The sequence below is a fragment of the Numida meleagris genome, chromosome 16 (genome assembly GCF_002078875.1).
Source record: "Numida meleagris isolate 19003 breed g44 Domestic line chromosome 16, NumMel1.0, whole genome shotgun sequence".
In the NCBI taxonomy this organism is placed as follows: Eukaryota; Metazoa; Chordata; class Aves; order Galliformes; family Numididae; genus Numida; species Numida meleagris.
The window spans coordinates 5,821,421-5,842,860 of NC_034424.1; the positions used below are offsets into that span (position 1 = coordinate 5,821,421).

Below are 21,440 nucleotides of genomic sequence, written 5' to 3' on the forward strand. Positions count from 1 at the left end.
GCTTTACTCCTGGTCTGAGGGTGGTTTTCTTTTCAGAACCTGCACCTTTTTGGAGGTGCTGAAATGGCTTAGATCCTGGAAGAAAGCAGCTTGTCCTGGCTGTTGGAGCAAAGCTCAGTAGTCTCTTTTCTTTTCCTTGCAGACCCTCTGGACCATGAACCTGCTATTTCTCCTTTGCTGCCACGGAAGGAGAGAGTGGCCCCGGAGAGCAGTTTAAATGAAGATGAGAGGCTGCTTCCAAAAGACAAAAAGCCCAACCTCTTCAGTGCCCTTATCAAGAAGAAGAAAAAGACTGCCCCTACCCCTCCGAAACGGAGCAGCTCCTTCCGAGAGATGGATGGCCACTCGGACCGCAGGGCGGGTGGGGAGGAGGAGTGCAGGGATGCTGGCAATGGAGCTTTCATTGCTCCTCCCACAGATGCAGCCGACCCCTCCAAGTTTCAGACCCCCAGCAACGGGGCTGGTGTCACCAATGGGGTTGTCACTGGGAACTCTGGGTTTTTGTCTCCCCACTTACGGAAGAAGTCCAGCACGATGAGCAGCAGTCGGGGGGTGCCTGGTGAGGAGGAGAGCAGTTCCAACTCCAGCAAGCGTTTCTTAAGGTCCTGCTCAGCCTCCTGCGTGCCCCATGGTGCAAAGGACACAGAGTGGAAATCTGTGACTCTGCCTCGGGATCTGCAGTCCACGGGACGCCAGTTTGATTCCTCCACTTTTGGGGGACACAAAAGTGAAAAGCCAGCACTGCCTCGAAAGCGGGCAAATGAGGCCAAGACTGACATTGCTGTCAGGGGGACAGTGACCCCCCCTCCACGGCTGCTTAAGAAAAATGAAGAGACCACTGACGATGTGTTCAAAGATGCGGAGTCGAGTCCTGGCTCCAGCCCTCCCACTCTGACACCAAAACTTGGCCGTAGGCAGCCTGCTGTCCCCTCTTCCTCCAGCGTGCTGCACAAGGACGATGGAGTCAAATCCAGTGCCTTAGGTACCGCTACGACAATGGACCAAGGTTCTGCTGCCAAACCCAACTCTGCTGCATTTGCAGGTGCCAGCAAGGCTTCTGTTGAGGAGCCCCGGCTGAGGAGGCTCAAGCAGAGCTCAGAGTTGGCAGGGAAGGACAAAGGGAAGTTATCGAAGCTGAAGCCAGCCCCTCCGGTTCCACTGTCTTCATCCTCTGTTGGCAAGTCTGGAAAAGTATCTCACAGTCCCAGCCATGAAGCAGCAGCAGATGTGGTGTCTGGTCCTAAATCCAAACAGTTGACTCAGGTTGCAGATGCTGTGAGCAGCGATGCTGTCAAGCCAAACCAGTCAGGGGAAGGTGTGAAAAAGCTAGGGATCCCTTCTGTACCAAAGCCACAGTCCTCTACAAAGCTGCTGATGAGCACAGCAACCCCAGCTGCCTCTTCCTCCTCTGTACCCTCTGCCCCAGGGGGGGACCAGCCGTCATCTACAGCCTTCATCCCTCTCATATCCACCAGGGTCTCTCTGCGGAAGACCCGTCAGCCCCCAGAGAGGATTGCCAGCGGCACCATCACTAAGGGGGTGGTGCTGGAAAGCACCGAGGCTCTACGGCTCGCCATCAGCAAGAACTCTGAACAAATGGCAAGCCACAGCACTGTCTTGGAGGCTGGCAAGAACCTCTACACCTTCTGCGTGAGCTACGTGGACTCCATTCAGCAGATGAGGAACAAATTTGCCTTTCGGGAGGCCATCAATAAGCTGGAGAACAACCTACGGGAGCTTCAGATCTGCCCAGCGACGGCTGGCAGCGGTTCTGCAGCCACGCAGGACTTTAGCAAACTTCTCAGTTCCGTGAAAGAAATCAGCGACATCGTTCAGAGGTAGCAGAAGCCAGGCTGAAAAAAAAATACGAAATCGCAGTGGGCCAAAGTCAACTGTGGAGAGAGAAAACAGCACGTGTGGACTGACCAAGGACTGGGGCGTTGGGGTTTGGGCTGTGCGAAAGGCGCGGACTGTTGATGGATGCCCCAGCTCCAAAGAGCAGGGCTGTGTTCAAGAGGCACTTTCCACCCTCTTAGCCCAGATTCCCTGTGTTTCATATACTTGTAATCGTCTTATCTGTGGAGTTCCTGCCTTGTGGACTACAAGTCTAAGTGCTGATGTCACGTCATGCCTTTTTATTAATATTTTATTGTTCTGGACAAAACGTTAAGGCTGAAGCCAGACTGATGGACACTGAGATGCCATCCTCCTCAGGAGGACTTCCTACTGCATTTCCCTTCCCTCCCTCTGCCCCACTGTACACAAGGCTGAGTGTCTGAATAGCAATATACCTATTGCATTTCTTGGGAGAGCCGCAGCACGTCTCCCTGGCCTGAATCTGACATTTAACCTGGCATTAATGCAACAGATTTGGAGCCGGGGACGGGACGGGGGGGAAGCTGTTAATGTAACTTCTAAAAATGATAGAATGCTACAAGGGATGTTTACTCGCCTTCTTCCTACGATTCCACCTGCTGCCCTTTGTGTCTGCGTTCGCAGCGTTTCCTTAACGCTGCTGAGCCCAGCTGAACTGCCTGGGTCCAGATGGCTGCAGACAGCACCCACCAATGCAGCAGCATTTGCAGGTGGTGCTAAGGGGCTGGCAGAAGGCTGGAGGAGGACGCTGCTGTTGCGCTCTTGTGATAGCTGGCGTTATTCAGGCTGGTGCTGAGCAAGGCATCGCTCCGTGGCTGACAGGAGGAGATGGCTTGGGCTGAGTTCAAAGATAGCGCTGTGCCTGCAGCACTTGTTTCACTTGAGCTCGGGCATCGCGGATGGGCAAGAAGCGCTGCTTCTCTAGTTGAATTTGCAGCCTTTTCTGTTCTGTGGGCCTGGCTCTGCGCTCCTGTTGAGACCTGTGCCCTGCCCTTGTCGTGCCGGTGCCAGCTCCCCGTGGAGAGCTCATCCACCAGTACTTTGGGGTTGAAACTGACATTGCCTTCCTGGCTGCGTGGCTGCAGCCATTGCATGAGGTTCTGTGAAGACCGCAGCCTCCTCTCTTTGGGTAGGTCTCCCAAGGAAACTGCCCCGAAATGCTGACAGCAGGGCTGCTGGGCTCCCTGCCCACGGCCCTGTAACCTTCCCAACTGATGCAACACTAACTGTGACCTGTGACAATAGTGAAAAAGCAAGGTTTAGGGCTATTAACAGTGCAATTTAACTCTCCTTAACAGTTCCAAACAAGAGAAAAAAACAAACAAACACATTTTCTATGTCCTGTTCCCCCGTAACTCTTGTGGCCCCTCTTGTGTATCTTAAACACTGATTGCCTTCAATTGTATTTTATGCTGTTCTCTTTGGAACTGACGTTTTGTATATGATTTCCAGTAGTTCACTCTGTGTGTTCACGCCGTTCCTCGCCCTCACCAACAGCCGTGACTTAACACATGACAAATGTTTAAAAGAAAATACACACTTCTGCCACAGGCTGCCTTTAAAAATGTAAGAAAAAAACAAAACACCTTGGACTGTCTCTTTCCTGGAGGTACTGTTTTTACTTTGATAACATATTGTGCCACTATATTATACGTTTGTATCTCGTTATTACACACTTTTGTAGACTTGTCTTTTTTACAGTGTGTAAATAGCTCTGTCCTTCATCTCTGTGATACTTAAGGGGGTTGTTTCCTCTTTCATTTGGTCCAGTACAGATTGTTTCTGTACACGGCTTTCAATTCTGCCTTCTCTCTTTCCCTACTTTTTTTTTTTTTTTTTTTTGATTCATTTTTTTATGCCGGTCTCTCTTGCGTAGTATATTTAAAAATAAATCAATGTTGAGGAAAGCCTGCGTTTGTCTGTTAACAACCATTTTCAGAGCCAGCTGCCTCTGGTACAGGAGGCCACGTTTGGACAGAGGCATCCGGGCAGAGCAGCAGGGAGGTGAGCACTGAGCACCAGGCCGTGTCTGTAGAGATGCTCTGCCTTAATTAACGAAGATCACTAAGGCTGGAACAACCACGAAGATCATCTAATCCAACCATCCACCCAGGATGCTAAAGAACAAAGCAGGATGGGAAGGAAGAGAGGGCAGGTGAGAGCCGTGTGCCCGAGGCCCTGCAGTTGCTCGGTGGTGGTTTTGGGGTTCTGCCCCAGGTCACCCCGTTTCTGACCCCCTCCACAATCCCTGGTGCAGTGGCAGCCCCAGTGTAGTGCGTGGGAGCTCTGCAGGGGCTCTGGCTGTGGTTTGTGTGGGGCTGGATCAAGACTTGACGATGGCAAGTATCCATGGGCCGAGGGAAGATGGAGAAGCTCCGCCTGCCCCTGAGCTGGATCCTTCCTGGTGTCCATCCCTGCCTGCTGATGGGGCGGGGTGATGGTGTGGGAAGGCAGAGGTCAATTGACCCGAGTGGGGAAAGCCCTGGGATCTGCGGCGCTGGGAGTGAGAGGGATTAGAGGCTAAATTTAGCCGAGTACAGTAGGAGTTGATTTAACAGATCGATGCATTTAACAGTTTGATTGCTCCAATTTTCAAGGCTATTGAGCTTGAAAGTGAGAGTGCTCTAGGGGAAAAATAGCTGTGTTTGTGTTTTTGTTTTGCTTTTTGTGTCTCTGAAATTACAACGTTCACTCTTTTAACTTTTCCTTTAATGTCATCCTGCCTTGTTTTTTGAGTCGTTGCTTGTCATAAGATGTAAAACGTGGTCAGTGTTTTGTGCATAACTCTTTTTCCTCACGATTACAGCTGGTGCTGGAGCTGTGTGGGAGCACTGCCCACCCCGGCTCTGCTGGGGACAGCTCCCAGCTTCACCCTTGGGTGTGCATTAATCCTTCCACCACCGGTAAAGGCCCCATCTGTGCTCCTGGAGCTGCGGTGCTCAGTGACCCTGCAGTGATGCAGTAGCCCCTGTTAGAAGCCCCTTCAGTCTACTTCAATCCGACCCACTTGGATCTGGGAGCTTTGCTGCGCCCGCTGTGTGCTTGCAGTGCAGAGGGATGAGGGTGAACCCGAGTGTGGGGTCCTGGTGGTGGGCTCCTGGTGTCCCCCCCCCCGGTGCAGCCCCTTCCCCACCACCTGGAGCCCGGAGCTCAGGGCCATCATCTCCTCAGAGCAAGACTGTGGGCATTGCTATGGCTCTGCCCCAGGTGAGCGCTGCGGAAGCGTTGGCTTCTGCTTTGACATAGCGTAGAGAAAGGGTCCTTGTGCCTCAATCAGAGCCTCGCTGCGCGCGGGGCTTTGTCGCGCTGCTCTCACCCTGTTCCTCTTCGGGATGACGAGCCCGCTCCCAAACCGGCCCCTTCCTCTCCTCCTCCTCTCCGTCCCGATCCAGCGCAGGGTAAAATTGATCACTGCATGTGTATTGATGTTATGAACACTCAAAAGAAAGGAGGAAGAAAGAAATGTTGCCATAGAAACATTGATACAGCTTCCCATCGCCAATACTGGGAGGGAGCGGTGCGCCCACGCCCCTGGGGGGCTCGTGGGGAGCTCAGCCTTGGGGAACCATGCTCATCTCCCTCCCAGTGCCAAACTCAACACTGTCCTCTCCTCCGCATCCCTGCAAACCCCAAATCCTGCCCATTCCACACCCGCGCTCCCTGCTCTGTCTGTCCATCCGTCTGTCAGTCTGTCCGCCCTCCCGCAGCCCCCTGACCCGCGCACACGTGTCCCTTCTGCACTGAGTGCTCTGTCTGCTTGGTGGATATTGCAATGCACCTCTTGGAGACAGATCTCTTTTTAATTTTATTTTTATTTTTATTTTCCCCATCCGAGTCCTGACGCAGCCTTTGATTTCGAGGGTGCGGTTTAGCGCTTGCAAATAATTGCTCTGCTGCATTTCCGTGCCTGTGATGAAACAGGAGCATCGTTTGGTGCCGAACTTGCCCTGAGTGGGGCACGCCAGGCAGCTGGAGCTGGGACTGCCGGCACCTTGGCCTTACCAGGAGCAACGCTGGCATTGGCAGTGCTAAATCTGCCCAAAGGAGAAGGCAGAATGGCTGTGGCTGTGGGGGCTGCTGGGGGGAGCTCTTCCACACGCTGCTGCACCTTTGGCACCCAAGCACAGGACAGTGGCACCCACAAGCTGTTCCAGCCTCTCTGCACCGGGTGTTCCTGCAGTGCTGGGTGGGATGGGAGGGTGTAGGTGAGCGCAGGAGGGGACAAGGACACTGGGGATCAGTCACCGCCATGCCACCCGCTGGGGATGGTTGTGTCAGGTCGGTGCGGGGCAGGTTTGCGTGCTCATATGGGGACATCATTGGGGTAAGATGTTCTCCAGCCCCGCTGCCTTGTCTGGGTTGGCACGCAGGAGCTCACTCATGCAAGTGGCAGCATGACACTAAGCAGAATTTGCTGCCGGAGGGGCTTCTCATTAACAGCAAGGAGAGTGCAGAGCGCTGCTCCTCACCCACAGCCACGCTGGGGCTGTCCCCGTGGGAACTGTCACTGCGGCGTCACCCCGCTGCAGCCCCGCAGCCCACCTCCCTCTGGCTCCAGCAGCAGTCCCAGCATGGCACACCCAGCTCCGGGACCCGGCCAACGCGCAAGGTCCCCAAGGAAGGGATGCGGGGCTCGCTCCTCTTCTTCCATCGCTGAGGTTGGGAGATGCGGGGCAGGGCTGAATGCGAAGCAAACACGGTGCCCCCCCTCCCCAGGGCACCCCAGCAGCCGCCCCGCAGCGTCCTTTGCTCCGAGGCGAGGCGTCAGGAACGGCGGGGATGCAGCTCACCCCGCAGCCCTCACCTCCCGAAGCGGAAGGCGAAGCCGCCTTTCTTCCTGCTGTAGCCGTTGAGCTCCTCGGCCAGGTCCCCCAGCGTGCCGCCGCCGCCGCGCTTCTCCGAGCCCTCCTGCCGCCCCCGAGAGCCCCCGCCGTGCTGCTGCCCGTAGCCCCGCAGCGCCCGGGCGATGCCCAGCAGTGTGCCCAGCTCCTCGCTTCGTCGCCGCATCGGGGCCGCCCACCTGCAGGGACCCCCGGCCTCAGCCACCGCTCCTCGCCAGCGCGGCTCCAGCCCATCCCCAGGGTGCCGGGGATGCTCGTGGTGCTCGTGGGGCGGGCAGCAGGCCCCCAGGCTGAGCAGGACGAGGCAGGATAGCGAGTAGGGTGCTCTCATCTGGGGGGGGGAGGGGGGCACAGGGAGGGAAAGAGATGGTAAAATGCTCAGCATCCTTGGGGGCATCAAGGGCTTCCTTCTATGGAGAATTCCCTCTATGGATCATTCCCTCCATGGAGCATCCGATCCATGGAGCATCCCCTCTACAGAGCATCCCTGCTACGGAGCATCCTTGCTACGGAGCATCTCCTCTGTGGAGCAGCACTGCTATGGGGGAGACACCCATGTATGTGCTGCAGCACCCACAAAGCAGCACCCCTACAAACCCACACCTCGCTGCTCTCTACGAATCTTTTCTCCTTCTGACCTCTCCCTCCATCTCTGCACCCTGTGCTTGCTGCCTGCAGCCCTACAGACTCTCCCCTGGTCCTCTGCCAGGCCCGGCACGGTTCGGGTTGGCTGCGCGGGGCCGGTAGCGGGGCAGGCTTGATGGGAGCAGCTGATGGGAGCTGCAGGCGCGTGCTCCTCTTAGCAGCACTGCGGGGAGGACTTAAGTGCATTCACCTGAGCAGTCCTCAGCTCCGAGCGCGCAGGTCCCACCCGCAGTGCCCCGCTAATGCGCGCAGGGGAAGGAGCTCGCAGCCATCGCTCTGCTTTATGGGGCTTGAGCGGTGCCTGGGTGACCTTGGGCAGCTCTGCAAAACTTCAGAGAGGGAGAACGGAGTTTTAATTTTTTTTTTTTTTTTTTCTTTTTTGCAGGAGATGCTGCCTTAAAAAAATCACTGCCGGTGCTGGGGGATGCGGTGCCTGCCCCATCTGGGCGCTCCACTCTTCTGCAGCAGACCCCGCTGAGCCCAAAGCGCTGTGGGTCCCAGCTCCCCTCCTGCTATGGGCTTCGCTTTGGGGCACTCTGTGCCTCCATCCCGCCTTACCCCCAGCTTAGGCTCTCCCAGCACAAATCCAAACCCAGGGAGCACCTTGCCCTGCACCAGCCCCATCCCGTCCTGGAGTGCCCCCACTCCTGCAGCCCAGGGACGTGTCTCCGCTGTCCCCATCACTCACCTCTCTGCCTCGGGTGTTGCCCAGCACCTGGCCCTGCTCCGCACTGCCCTGCATGCATCCAGGCTGAGCTGGCCATTAAATACCTGTGGGTGCTAATTGCCTCGTGCCGGAGGCTGGGCTGCTGCGGGGAGGTGGGGGGACAGAGGGGATGGGGCTGGCCAAGCCACTACAACAGGGTTAATGAGCCGCCTTCATTTGTGGCTTCGTTTGGAGGAGAGGCTGAGCAGGAGCCGTGCTCTTGGCTTGGAGCCAGTGGCAGTGACGCTGACTGGGGACATGAGCACTCCCACCTGCAGCCCGATGTGTGCCTGACATTGCAGGTCCAGATGGGAGTGCAGACCCTACAGACGCTCCCGCACTCCAAAACCCACTCAGGACCCGTGCCCACATGGAAAAGCCCAACTGCTCCCACCCCACTTGGCCAACACTCACAGCTACCAGCTGCTCCCCAGCGCCTGGCACTTGGCTGTCCCCTCCCTTGTCCTGGGATAGGGGCAAGCAGGGGGTGAAGGGATCCAGGACCCCGTTCAGTGCTGTGGCCATCTGCACACTGTGGCTTTCCCTTGGGTTTGGGGTCCCCATGGCATTCCTAAAGGGCTGCCAGGTACTGGTGTCCTTCTGGTAGTGGCCCTGTGCATTGACCATGGAGGAGAGCACACCAGTAACGATGAGTTCCTTTTATTAAGGAGTTCAGAAAGTCCACATGGACAGCGCTGGACACCACTCACACACAATGGAGACCTCACGGCACAGCAACACGACGCGATGGCTGCGGGGGGGGGGACGTGGCCCGGCTCTGGCCCCAGAGCCACACACTGCCCCTTCTGTCCCCAGCACCAGCCTGTGGCTGTGCCGTCCCCTGATGTCCCTGCAGCCACCCCAGGGAGGTGGCACTGGGAATGGGTTCATCCCAGTCTGGGGTCGCTGAGCGCCGTGCGCGCTCCCAGCACTCATCCTGGAATATCCATCGTCTCGGGTTGTATGGAATACCTCTCGTGCAATGCAAAACAAACTCATTTGGGAGTCCTGGGTGGGATGGGCAGGACACAGGGAAGTGCTACCAACACACTACAACACCCCATTCCTGTCCCTACAGAGCTCGGGACCACGAGGACCCCACACATGGGCTCTGGGTCCTTCTTCCCGAAGGCAAACTCTATACGAACTGGCTATGTCTGACCCACTGCAATCAACGAGCTAACAGCAAAGGTGGGCACAGCCCTGCAGCCCCTTGGGGTGCAGCTGGGGGGCTGCTGCCCTGTGCGGGGTGTGGGGCTCCCCCCAATGGGTTTGGTTGGATGCGAGCGGTGCAACGGCTCCGGCTCAGGGTGATCCCAGCGCATCCCTTGTCCCCGGTCCCCGTTGGGCTGAGGGATGGAGAATCGCCCGCAGGAGAAAGCGCTCGTCCGGTGCGGAGTGAGAGGAGGGGAAGGCTTAAAAAAAGGAGCACGTCTCAGAGCTGCGGCTGCAGGAATGAGCCTTTGATCTCGCTGTGCTTTGGGTCCCTGAGCAGCGCGGCACAGGGGCTGTCCTCCCCTCCTCGGGGTGCTCCGGCAGTTCTCTGTGGGGTCGGGGTCTGCTATGGGGCTGTGTCCTTGGTGCTGCAGGAAATGATGCAAAGGGTGCAGGGGGTCCCGGCTTCCCCTCCCCCTATGCCAGCTTTATTGGTGTTTTTTTTGACAAAAGCCCCCATTGGAGTCCTTGCTGGAACCTCTCCCATGACTATGGGGCCGGGGCTGCTGCACCCCTCGGCAGCACGGTGCCTGGTGGGCTGAGGCTGCAGCCCCGTTATCAGCACCCTGCAGATGCTAAGCCCCACTCAGGGCTGCTTTTTGCAAAACCTTAATGGGATTTGAAGAAACGAAAGGCTTTGAATATCTGCAGGTGCAGAGCCAGAGCTGGAGCGTGGCTCATCGGGGATGGAAATGAATGCGGGTCGCCGGGCGGGGGGCTCCGCGGGGGTGCTGCTGAAGCAGAGGGCAAGGTCACAGCTTTTGGATGGTGAAAACCCATCATGTGTCCAGAGCAGGAGCTGTGCAGGGAAGGCAGAGCCGTACTGGGGGTTGGGCCTTCCTCGCTTCCTCCTCTTCCTCCTGCTCTCTGCTTCCCTGATGCCACCGCACAGCTTTGTGCCATGCTTGGCTGTGGGCATCCATCCCTGCAGCACTGTGCCCGTGTGCTGTGCGGCTCCACGAGCAGGAGCAGCGAGGTCTGTAGGTGTCTCTTCCCCTCTCTGAGGGTGGAGAGAAGAACGTTTGCAGGCAGAGAAGGAACCACTGGCACTCATGTGAGCACCAACCCAGCAGAGCCCTCCCAGTCCCCAGTAGCACTGTGGGGGTTCTGCACCCCAGAATTGGCCACCAGCCCCTCAGCCCCCTCCCCTCCTTGTGCACTGCTCCCCAGATCCCCACTGCACCGCGAGCATTGAGCATGGCCCAGGGAGGGGACAGCCATCCCAGTGGGGAGCAGACGGCATGGGGTCAGGGCAAAGCCGTCGTCCCCGGGGGGGGAATGCTCCCACAGGACCCCAGGGCAGGATGGCGGCATGGGGTGCACCAGGAGGAGGGGGACCATGGGGCAGCGGGAAGGGCAGGGGTCAGGGAGGGGCTGGGTCCATCCGTTAATTCTCCTCCCGGACGGGCCGGATCTTCATCTCAGTGAACTTGAGCGAGTACTGCCAGCCGGTCCAGGAGGACCACTCAATGCCATCGGCATAGGAGCTGTGGTGGCCCTTGAGGTACTGCCCATTGAGGTTGGAGGTGTGGCAGTTGCGGTACCACCAGGCGCCGTGGTAGAACGCCGCACAGTTGTTCTCTGAGTGGTCGTTGTCCAGGTCCTTGGTGGTGAACTTCATCCCGTTGTGCTTCAGGAAGGAGTCTCCTGCCACAGGTAAAGGAGCTGTGAAGGGCCCTTCCCACCCCTCTCCCTGCCCTCGAGGTGGTTTCCAAACCCCTGTGCACCCCAGTGGAGCTCCTTGGTTCCATATGGGGCACTCGAGCTCACCACTCAACCGCAGCCACCCTCCTGCTTCCAGCTCCCAGTGGATGCCCCAGGGATGGGATTTGGTCCCCTGTGGGGCCCTACCTGCAGTCCCCGAGTAGTCAGCGATGGAGATGGGGTACCCATCCTCCTCGGGGTCAACGGAGAAGAGCCCCACGCCAAAGCTGCCATAATGTGCGAAGGCGGTGCCGTTGTCGAAGTCCTCCAGGTCAATGCGCAGCTCGTAGCTGCCCTGCACCGTCAGCACATGGATCCGCTTCAGCCCTGCATGGAGTGGGGCGGGCAGGGTGGATGGGGGTCCCTGGGATGCACCAATTCCCACTTCCAACCCCTGCTGTCCCAGCCAAGGGCATGCGTGCAGCCCATGGGCAAATGGCAGCATTGCTCCCCTGCCTACTGCTGACCCTTGCAGTCGCCCTGCGCTCCCCATGGCTGCTTGGCCATGGCATGCAGGACATGTGCGCTGGCTCAGCCATTGGGTGCATTGGTTCAATCACTGGGGTGCATTGGTTTGGCCGTTGGGTGCATTGGCTCAGCCACTGGGGGCATTGGTTCAGTCATTGGGGTGCATTGGTTTGGCCATTGGGTGCATTGGCTCAGCCACTGGGGGCATTGTTTTGACCACTGGAGTGCACTGGTTCAGTGGTTCGCAAAGAACACCCCACGCACCTAGCCAGTGCTCTCCCGTCAGCTTCCCGAAGCCGTCCCTGTAGGCTTCCCAACCACGGAAGAAGTTCACGGAGCCGTCCTCGCGCCGCTGGAACACCTGGAGAGACACGGGGGAAGCCAGGGCAGCTCCGGGCTCAGCCCAGCTGTTCTCTCCTTCCCTTCCCCCCCCCCCCACCTCGTTCATCAGCATCTCATGTCCTGTGTGTTTTGTCCTCTTTTATCTTTAGTTTCGAGTTTGATTTATTGACAGCAATCCAGAAAACGCTGCTCCCCGCCTGACCATTCGAACGTAATTAAGCCTCCAGCCCTGGATTAATTGCATTAAACTTGGCCGCTCCGTCCTGCCTGGAGGGGAACGGAGCCGGCGAGATGGCCCCAGGGCACCGCGCTCCCATGGCCACGATGCTCGGAGCTGGCAGAGAGGCAGTGCCGTGTGCCACGCCACCTCCCCGGGCTGCCCCTGCCCTTGGAGCCACCCACGTGTGTGCTTTCCCCCGCAGCACCCACTGCCCACCCATGGGACACCCAGTGCCCGGCTGCTTTGGGGCCGGCTGTGATGGGGTTGGGCGCGGGTCCAGCGCCGATCCTGCTGTACTTACCTTCTAGAATTAGAGCCTTAATTTTAATCCCTGCACTGAGCGCTTGAGAAGCTGCGGCTAAGCCCATTTAAAAGGGGCTTTGGGTGGGTGAGGGGGCGGCGGGGCTGGCTGGGAGCCCCGAGCTGATCTCCCCATCCCACGCCGCGCAGGGAAGGCAGCAGCGGTGATGCTGATGCTCCCATTTAATCGGCTTTGACCCGAGGTTGTAAATAGGCCAATTGCTCGGGAAAGCGCACGGGACACATCTTCATTAGCTGAGCCTCGGCGCGGCGCGGTGATTACCGAGCTGCCGGCAGCTTAGGGCTGCAACCGGCACCGCAGGGCCCACGCCTGCCCCTACAGTCCCCACGTTTGGCTGCAGCAGTCCCCATAGCACCCGGCACCCCATGCTGGGAAAGCTGAGCCCTGATTTTGTGCGCGGTCTCTCACTGTGCATCCCATCGGGGATGGGGCGGGGAAGTGACGGGTTTCGGTGAGCGGGTTCTGCAGAGGGATGCACGAGGGGACGTGGGGTCAGGGCTGCAGGTGAGGGGAGCTGGGGAGCGGGGCCGGCTGCGCTCGCAGCACGGGGCTGCCTGCTCCTTCCCTTCTCATGAAATATGCATCGCCCCCTCTTAAGCAAAAAGGATTTCCTTCCCTACTTTGAAGCTCAGGCTGAAATATTCATCGCCCCGGCTCGCTGCCTGGCTGCTCAGCAGAGCGGGGCAGGCGCTGGGAAGGCATTGGCCCGGGAAAGTGGACAAAAACAAGAAAAAAAGGGAGGAGTGCCACCCTCCTTCGGGGTCGGTGTCCCCACGGGCACTGCGGGGAGAGCAGCGCTGCTCGCGGGGCGGAGATGCTGAGCCGCAGCCTGGCAGCGAGGAAGCAGCGCGGAGCGTTTGCAAAGAGCCCGGCGCACGAAGCAGTGTCCTCAGGCGATGGGAAGGCCGAGCTGCCGCCCTCCGTCACACCGTTATTGCTTTAATAAAGCGCCAGGAGCGGAGGGTCAGGGGGGGAAATATCAGCGTGCGGCCCGGTGCTGAGGGCGGTCAGCCCCGGGCGCGTTGCAATTAGCGGCAGCGCAGATGCTCCCGTGCGCTGGGGGCAGAGCTCGGCACGTGGCTGGGGACGGGTGTCCCTGCAGCTGGGGACGTGCCGGGCACCCCATCTTCCCCTGCCACAGCTCTCGCAGCTGAAGGCTTAGCTCAGCGGCTCCAGAACCCAAATGGATTCAGCTGCTTCCACCCACCTACTCACATGCAAATAAGCCCAAATGTCAGGAGTAGAGCTCCAGAGGAGGAGGAGAGGGAAATTTCTCAGGCTCTGCACGGCAGCAGCCTTACCTGGATACCTCAGGCCCCAGTGTGGCCCAGCACCACGGATGGGTGAGCCCCCCCCCCCACAGCCCATGGGGACATCTGGAAGCCGGGCTGGGCTGTGCCATGGGGCAGGGAGATGGGAGAGCTCTGGATGCTCTGACCCCGCAGTGCTGGGATGCAGCACAGGCTTTGGTCCTTTGTCCCCCATCAGGGCTGGGGCTCACGGTGTGCAATCATTCCCTTCGCACCCTCCCGGCCCTGCTGGAGCCTTCCCAGCTGCAGCAGCTTTAAATAAACCTCTGAGTGTCTGGCTAATCACCTTGGGCTGCTCTTCAGGCAGCTCTTGAGTGTGTGGCTGGGGGAGGCTGTGCATGGGATTTGCAAGGGCCCTCTATGCCCTCAGAACCAAAACGTCCCCCGTTTGCCCTCTCTGACCCCCAGGATGTGGGGTTGCTGTGCTGTGCCTCAGTTTCCCCAATGTGATCCCAATGCACAAGTCTGCTGGGGTGGGTTCTGGGCAGAGCGAGGCAGAAAGCTCATCAGCCCCTGGAAGGCGGCTGGGGGGGGAGGCTAAGCTGCCTCCTGGCACCACTCAAAGCTGCTTAGGAGAAGCAGATCGCGGGGATTTATTTCCTAGAGCGCCCAGCTGGAGGGGTGCAGGGCCGTGTCCTCATGGAGGGGCCGCCTGTCTCCTCTGCTCACCACTCTGGGGTCCCCGCTTTGTGCTCGACATCCCCTGGGCTGGGGGCACCCAATGGAACCTGGGGGGTGGGGGGTGGCCGCGTCCCCCTGCCGCCCGCTGCTGCATTACTGTGATTACGGGGCTGTCGTGGCCGTGGCACAAAGTGAATCGGACAGGGCGAGTTAATCAGCGCTGCGGCGGAGCTGCCCCCAGGCGCCCCTTCGTTAGCGGTGCACAAATGAGCCAGGGTGGGTGATACTTGGGGGGCTGGGGGGGATGAGGGCACAGAGCTTTGCTTTGCGCTTCCAAAAAAAGGGGAGGAAAGAGCCGGTCACCACCCAATGGTGCCCTCTATGTTGGGGCCGGGGGATGCTGGGTGTGATGGAGGGCGGGGGGTGTTAGTGGCCCCCAGGCTCTGTGGTGCAGGGATCCCCATGTCCCCATTGCCACCACTGCGTGCCCAGCCCTGCGGAGAAGGACAATCTCCAACCATGGCACCACCCTATAGCCCAATCCCAGCAGCACCCAACCCCAAGCTCCAGCTTTCTGAACCCTCTCCAGGTCCCTGCGCGCAGACAAGCCCCGTCCCCGTGACACATCCGAGTGACATCTCCCACCCACAGCCCCTGTGTCCCAGCCTGGGGACATCGCTCACCGTCCAGCCGCCCCCGTCGGTCGTCATGTCGCAGTAGACCTGGAAGCCCGAGGGGTAATGTGTGGGGAAGATGGAGTAAATCCCATCCTCTTGCTGTCCGCTCGCATAGATGTCAAAGCAGTCCCGGGGCCGGGAGCCTGCAGCACGACACAGGGATGGGGTGGGAAGAGGGGAAGGCTGGTTAATTAATGATCTAATTTCAAGGCTTGCCATTTCTTCAGGCTCCCAACCCTGCTGCTTCGCCCTTTCCTTCCCTTTCCCTCCAGGGATTGGGTCGAGCAGTGCTGGGAGGGATGTAGGGACCATCCCAGTGTCCCCATGTCCCCGTGTCCCCATGGGGTGATTGGGGCAGGACGGACCCCAGCAGGGAGCAGGGGGCTGATGGCTGGAGGTGGCCATGGGCACAGTGCTGGCGGCTCCAAGGCAGCTTACTCAGCCCCATCTCAGCGCAGCAGCGATGAATGTGACTGCTCCCAGTGCTGCGCCGTGTGCCCGCAGCGCCTGCACCCGAATAGAGGAGAAGGGTCACTTCTGGCTTTGCTCTGCCTGCATGGATGTGGGGAATGGTGGAAGTAAAGTGGATTTTGTGGTGGCTGCATGGGCTGTTTTATGGAGGGCTGGGGGCTGAGTGGTGAGAGACCCCCTTTGTGGGCACATCTCCCTCCCGCCCCTTCTCCCACTACCATATAAAAAGTCTTTCCAGGCTGCTTTCCCCATACCAGTTGTCTCCTCCCTCCCCTCTTGGCAGGTAGAGGGCTGCTTGGAGATGCCCCATGGTGCATCCCTCCCCATGGCACACCCTCCCCATGGCTGGGGGTTCACCTCTCACCATTGGAGCAGCCGCGGGGCCGTGCTCCTCGTGCCGGGGCTCGCTGCAGGTCGGCCTTGAGCCGGGGCCGCACGCCGCCGCGCTCCTTCTGCAGCGTGTCCAGCACATCGCTGACCGAGCTCACCAGCCGGGCCATGTTGGTCTGGCTCTCTGAGAGGAGCTGCAGGTGGGGGACATGTGATGGGGCGATGGGTTGGGGTTAAATGGAACTTCAGCCCCTTCTGCCTGCAGGGCAGTGGCAAATCCATCCCCATGCATGCTCTGCCCGCTCCCACCCTTTCCAAACACCAGTAGGAGCAACATTCCCAACCAGGCTATGAGGTGGGGACACAGAACTGTGGCAGATCCCATTTGGTATTTTGGGTGATGTTTTTCTCCTAGTTCTGCTCCCAGATGATGCCCAATGTATCATTGCATTGGGAGCGAGAGCTTCTGAGCTCAGCCTGCGGGCAGCTGGGGACAAGGGGCAGCAGGGACACGGGGACTTTGGGAGGAGTCGTGTCCTGAGGCTCTGCCTTCCCCCGAGGTGACCCGGCTGGGAGAGCTCTGTGGGGTGAGGGCAGGCGGGAGCAGAGCAGTGGTGCTGGGAGTGGAGAATGGACGGTGCGGAGCCCAGCGTCCAGTTGTGCTCTGGATCTCACTGTGGTGCCCAGCAGAACGCCCTCAGCTTACTCAGGTAAGGTTTTGGTGGGTTTGGGGGTGTGAATGAGGCAGAGGAGTTATTTGTGAGCAGGGTTCCAGAGTGAGCAGGGAGGGGAAAACCCCCCAGCATGGTCCAGGGCATGGAGATCCCAAATGGCTGCAAACCCCCCAGCCCTCGGGCATGGAGCTGAACTTGTGCTAGCTCCAACCCCCCCAACTCCCAACCACAGCTTTTGCCTGCATAAAGGACAGGATCCGTGCCTTGGGGACATGGGGACACCCACCTGGATGAGCCTGCCTTGCTCACTCTGCAGGGCGCTGAGCTCCTGCCCCATAGCACTGTGCCCCTTCTTGAGGCCATCACAGTCAGCCCGCAGCTGCGCGGCATGCGTCACCAGCTTGGCCACCTCATCGGCCACACCAAGCAGCAGGGCCTTCTGCTGGCCCTTGGTGGCCTTGGCCTCGGCGTCGTGCTCAGCAAGGGCACGCAGCAGGGAGCCCTGCAGCCCCTCCAGGCGCCCGACGCTGCCCGCCGGGTCGGGGCAGTTGGGGTCGATGAAGATGTTGATGCGGGAGCTGTCGGCTTTCTCGATGGTCACCAGCGCGTTGGCCTCCTCGGGGTTAGTGCTGATGACGGGGGGCGGCTCAGTGACGGGTGTGTGGTAGTGGTTCATGAAGAGGATGGCCCCCGTCACCGTCACCGCCAAGAGGACGGCCACCGAGAGCAGGACGGTGCACAGCACGTAGCCACAGCTCATCCTCTGGGGACACAGAGAGAGGAGGCATCAGGAGCCATCCAGGTGGACTCATCACCATGAGGAGCCATCAGGACCCAGTCAAGGTGCCACTGGGACCTATCTAGACGGACTCATCACCATGAGGGGCCATCGGGACCCATCCAGACAGACCCATCCCAGTGCCCTTCGACCACGAGGTGGGTTCGGATCCTCATGGGGACAGGGATCAGCCATGGTGGTGATGGGACAGAGAGGTGGAGCTCATCCCCAGAGGACTTCTGCCCAAGGGATGGGGCAATGGGACGTGGGAATCGAAGATGCCCATCACAAAAGCAAAGTGCTTTAGTCTCTATGTGGAGCCTAGAGGGTGGCTTCGCCTTCATGCCCTGTTTTGGAGCAGACCCAAAAAACTACGCCAGAAATCAAACCTTGTGCCTAGGGGACACCAGAGAGGCCGGGATGTGGGGCTTTTTGGGGTAACGTTCTGCATGGGTTAGATCTGCTCCTCTGCTCCAGCTCTGGCAATGAGGGAGGTGATGCCACACCCCAGCACAGTGCTGCAGGAGGGGACATGGGGACACCAGGGAACCCTGCAGTTCCAACAGGGCATGGGTGAGCTCGGCGAGCAAAGCTGCTGAAGCTGTCTGGGAGCCACAGCCATGAAATTATAAAGAGGGTGAGCAGAGCAGCGTGTGGCCGCCTGTATGTTTTATTGAAGGCATGATGCTCAGCGGGAGCAGCCCCAGCCCTGGCAGGTGCATGTGGGCTCCCCACTGCCCTGGGAGTGTGGGAATCCAGGGATAGAAAGGGAGAACCCCCACCCTGTGCCCTGCAGCGGGGACAGCGGGGAAAGCAAAGGGGGAGAGGGGAGCACAGGTTGTTCCCAGCGGTGTGGGGAGGCTGGAGCCACGCTGAGCAGCAATGGGGATTGCTCCCAGTGGGGCTTCTCCCTGCTCTGGGGCGATCCTGTCCCACTGTGACCCCACGGAGGAGCGACTGCTCCCACGCTCAGCCTGCAGGAGCTGCTCAGGGCGCAGTGAGCACCCACTCTTGCAAAGCCATCAGCGCAGAGGGTGCGAGCTGCCACCCGCCCATCAGCTCCGGCCCCTTCTCATTACACCTGCGGGACACGGGCGGTGATTTTCCCCTGACCCCGGTGCAGCTGTCACAAGGAATCGCAGCGCTGCCAGAAAGCCGCCTATTTGGAGAGACAAAGACTACTTTCTCCAGGAATGAGGAGAAAATTGCTGCATCTGCAAAGATTTCCCAAGCCCTGTCCCCTCCCGTGCACATCTATCTGGAGTGACACCTTCCTTCAAGCACCCTTCATTCACGCTCCTGCAACCATTTGCATTAAGGTGACCACGGTTGCGGCAGCCAGGGGGGCTGGGGGGAGCAGCACTGCCCCACACAGTCCCAGGGATGCTCTGGGTTTTTCCACATGGGGCTCAGCCCCAGAGCAATTGTCCCTGCAGGATGGGGCGGTGGGAGGTGAAAGCAGAGATGCACATCACTGACAGCCCTAAGGGGACAGCTGGGACCCCACGAGCACAGAAGCAGAAGGACAGGACAGCTGCTGGGAAGAGGGGGGGATGTCAAGTTATTTGGGATCCAAGAAGGGAACGCTGCTGGTTTCCAGCCTTCCAGCCCCAACATTGCCACCTTTCTGCAATGGCTGGGTGCAGGAGTGAGGGGACAACCCCTCTGCCAACATTCACCTCTGCCTGCAGCCACGAGATGCCGAGCGGTGACAGCCTTCCCCGTCCCCCAGCACTGTGCTGGCGGGTTGTGTTACCTGGCAACCTGCGGTGGGAGAGGAGGGAAACTCCTCCGGTGGCACCTGGAGCACTCCAAGCTGGGGAGGGGGTCCCCCAGTGTCCTCTGCTCAGCAGCACTGTGCCCAGCGCCTGGCACAGAGCCCTGCCAGCACTGCGTTCCTTGGGGCTTTCTGCTGCCCATTGCACTGCCTTGAGCTCGCAGACCTTCTTGCTTTTGGCAGCCATAGGTCATTCCTCTGCTGACAGACCCTGCTGTCCTCCTTGCCAGCAGGCCAGTGTCCCCATGCCGCTTCTTCCCAAGGAGGGAGCAGAGCTTCGCCTGCAAGCCTGCTCAGGGTGCTGGAGCCAGGAGGGATGCAGCGGTGCAAAACCCAGCACAGGTCCTGACTGGGTGCAGGATGCTGGGAATTCTGGTGGCCTCTGATCTGACATCTGCTGGCAGCAGCACCAGCTCGGGGAGCAGAACTGCTGCCTATCACCGGGGCCAAGCCCAGCTATCCATGTGCTGACACGGGTGCACACAGAGCACAGAGACTGGGCTGGAACCACCGGTGCTGCTCCTACTCAGTGTCCCTACACTTGGGGGACCAGAGCTGTGTGATGTGAGTTGCCCACAGGCTGTGTGCATTCTGGGACTGGGGTGCCATCATCACCCCACCACGCGTCCCCTCCTCCTTGGCCCCCGGCACACAAGCAGCCATGTGAGTGCAGAAGCAGCAACTCCAGCACAGAGAGCCAGAGCAGAGCCAGAGGGAGGAAGGCTGCTTGTCCCCGGGCAGGTGGAGCAGAGCCGGAGCCAAGAATGGCGAGCGGTGGTGGGAGAGGCTGCGCCATGTCGTGGGGATGTTCTTCAAGGAGGAGGTGCCCTTTACTCCAGCCAAAGGCACTCCTCTTTGTCTCCAGGCAAGGCCGCTGGGATAGCTCCATGCTGCGGGATGGGGCAGCCCCAGGGCTCTCCCCATGAGCTGTGCCCCAGCCAGGAACAAAGCAGGACCCCGGGTGTGCTCCCTGCAGCCCAGCCATCCCCTCCTCCTGCCATGTCCATCTGGCTCCAGAGGAGCCCAGCCAGAGGACAGTAAGGGCCAGTCCATCCTACAGCTTGCTTAAGCAGCTCACTGTGCATCCCAGCTGCTCTGCCCCTTCTCCACTGGGCTGAAGCATCTCCACTCCAGCCCCTTTCCACCTGCTCTCCTGTCCAGCTCTGCACGCTGCCCGCCCCAGCCCCTCTGCTCGTTCCCAGGCACGGACATGGCACAGCCGAGCTGCGTCCCGCTGCCTGCTCTCCCCCGTGCTCCTACAGCACAGCACAGCACAGCACAGCGCGGTGCGGCGTGCACAGGGACAGGTTTCCATTGGAGCCTCCGGGAGCTGGAAGCAAACTCTGCTCCCTCTGCAAAGATGTGCATGAGCAACCAGCTCCGTGCTGCGATGCCCAGCCCCGAATGCACTTCCCTCACCAAGGGGAAGGGGGAAAACGAAACGATGGACATGGGGACGAGCGTGTGCCCGCTGGGGATCCCCCGCCCCCAGCAGCGGGGTGCAGATGGAAGCCAGGGGACGGAGCAGGGAGAAGGGAGACTCTATCCCTCACCTCGCAGGCTCGGTTGGGACCAGCTCCTTTGCCTTCTCCCACTGTTCCCACGCCGCTCACCCCCGCTCCTCGCCTGTCCCCCCGACCAGGTGCGAGGCAGCCCCACGCCGCAGCCACGCTCCCCTACCTGCCGCCCGCGCACCGCGGATCCACGCTCGGATGCCGCCCGCACCCCAATGGCTCCGGCTGGAGGAGATGGCACACGTGCAGCCGCCCTGCACACAGGCTCCGGCACACGCAGCGCTGCCCCAGCGCGATGCCGGCCTCTGCCCAAAACCCAGCCGGCTTTTGGCTGTGGCAGGGGGTGGCCAGGTTGGGGAACGGAGAAGATGGGAAGGCGGCTGGCTGAGGCTGCAGCGCGCGGCCAGGACTCGCAATCCCCTCTAAGAGGTGATTTAAGCAGTTAAAATGTGCGGCAGTCAATCCGAGCCGGCTGTGAGCGTTCGCCCGCTGCCTGCCCAGCGCTCAGCCTCTGCGCCGGAGGGGGATGAGGGAATCAACGCGGAGCCGGGGGATGCGGGGATGCGGAAGGCAGCGGGCGGGGGGCTCGGAGCTGCGCCCGAGGGATGCTCCCGGTGCCGGGGGGGCCGCTCACCGCCGGGTGGAAGTTACCGTGGGGTGGGGGGGGGACACGCGTGGGACCCCCGGCCCGGCTCGCCCCCCGGCCCGTACCTGCGGTTTCTCCTGCTGCCCGTCCTCAAGTTGCGAGGCTCCTCCCATGGTTTTCCAGCGCTCGTTCCCCATCGCGCCGCCAACTTCGGCCCGAAGTCCCCGCGCCCCCGCCCCGGCGCGCCCCGCGCCCCGCACTCCGCGCCGGGAGGGAGGAACGGGCGGCGGCGGCGGAGGGAGAGGAGGGAGAGGAGGAGGAGGACACGGGCACGGACGCGGGGGTGGGCCCTCCCTCCCTGGCA

The 21,440-nt window shown here is 60.1% G+C and overlaps 3 protein-coding genes across 4 annotated transcripts in view; 1 reads left to right on the forward strand and 2 right to left on the reverse strand.

The window, feature by feature from the left end:
- ABL1 (ABL proto-oncogene 1, non-receptor tyrosine kinase) overlaps positions 1 to 3,546 on the forward strand; it is a 65,995-nt gene extending 62,449 nt beyond the window's left edge. For both annotated transcript variants that reach the window (XM_021413671.1, XM_021413672.1), the window contains exon 11: positions 143 to 3,546. In XM_021413671.1, the coding sequence (XP_021269346.1) occupies positions 143 to 1,842 (1,700 nt within the window). In that variant the 3' untranslated portion in view covers positions 1,843 to 3,546. The remainder of the gene's footprint in view (positions 1 to 142) is intronic.
- On the reverse strand, positions 6,676 to 7,047 carry QRFP (pyroglutamylated RFamide peptide). The gene has a single exon (XM_021413703.1). It carries the CDS (start codon positions 7,045 to 7,047, stop codon positions 6,676 to 6,678), a length of 372 nt encoding a protein of 123 aa, XP_021269378.1.
- On the reverse strand, positions 8,775 to 21,279 carry FIBCD1 (fibrinogen C domain containing 1). Its single transcript, XM_021414393.1, has 7 exons — positions 21,202 to 21,279; positions 16,708 to 17,184; positions 15,782 to 15,941; positions 14,953 to 15,089; positions 11,719 to 11,815; positions 11,134 to 11,313; positions 8,775 to 10,929 (listed from the first exon to the last, which is right to left on the reverse strand). The coding sequence occupies exons 1-7, from the start codon at positions 21,271 to 21,273 to the stop codon at positions 10,670 to 10,672; spliced, it is 1,383 nt and encodes a 460-aa protein (XP_021270068.1). The 5' UTR covers positions 21,274 to 21,279; the 3' UTR covers positions 8,775 to 10,669.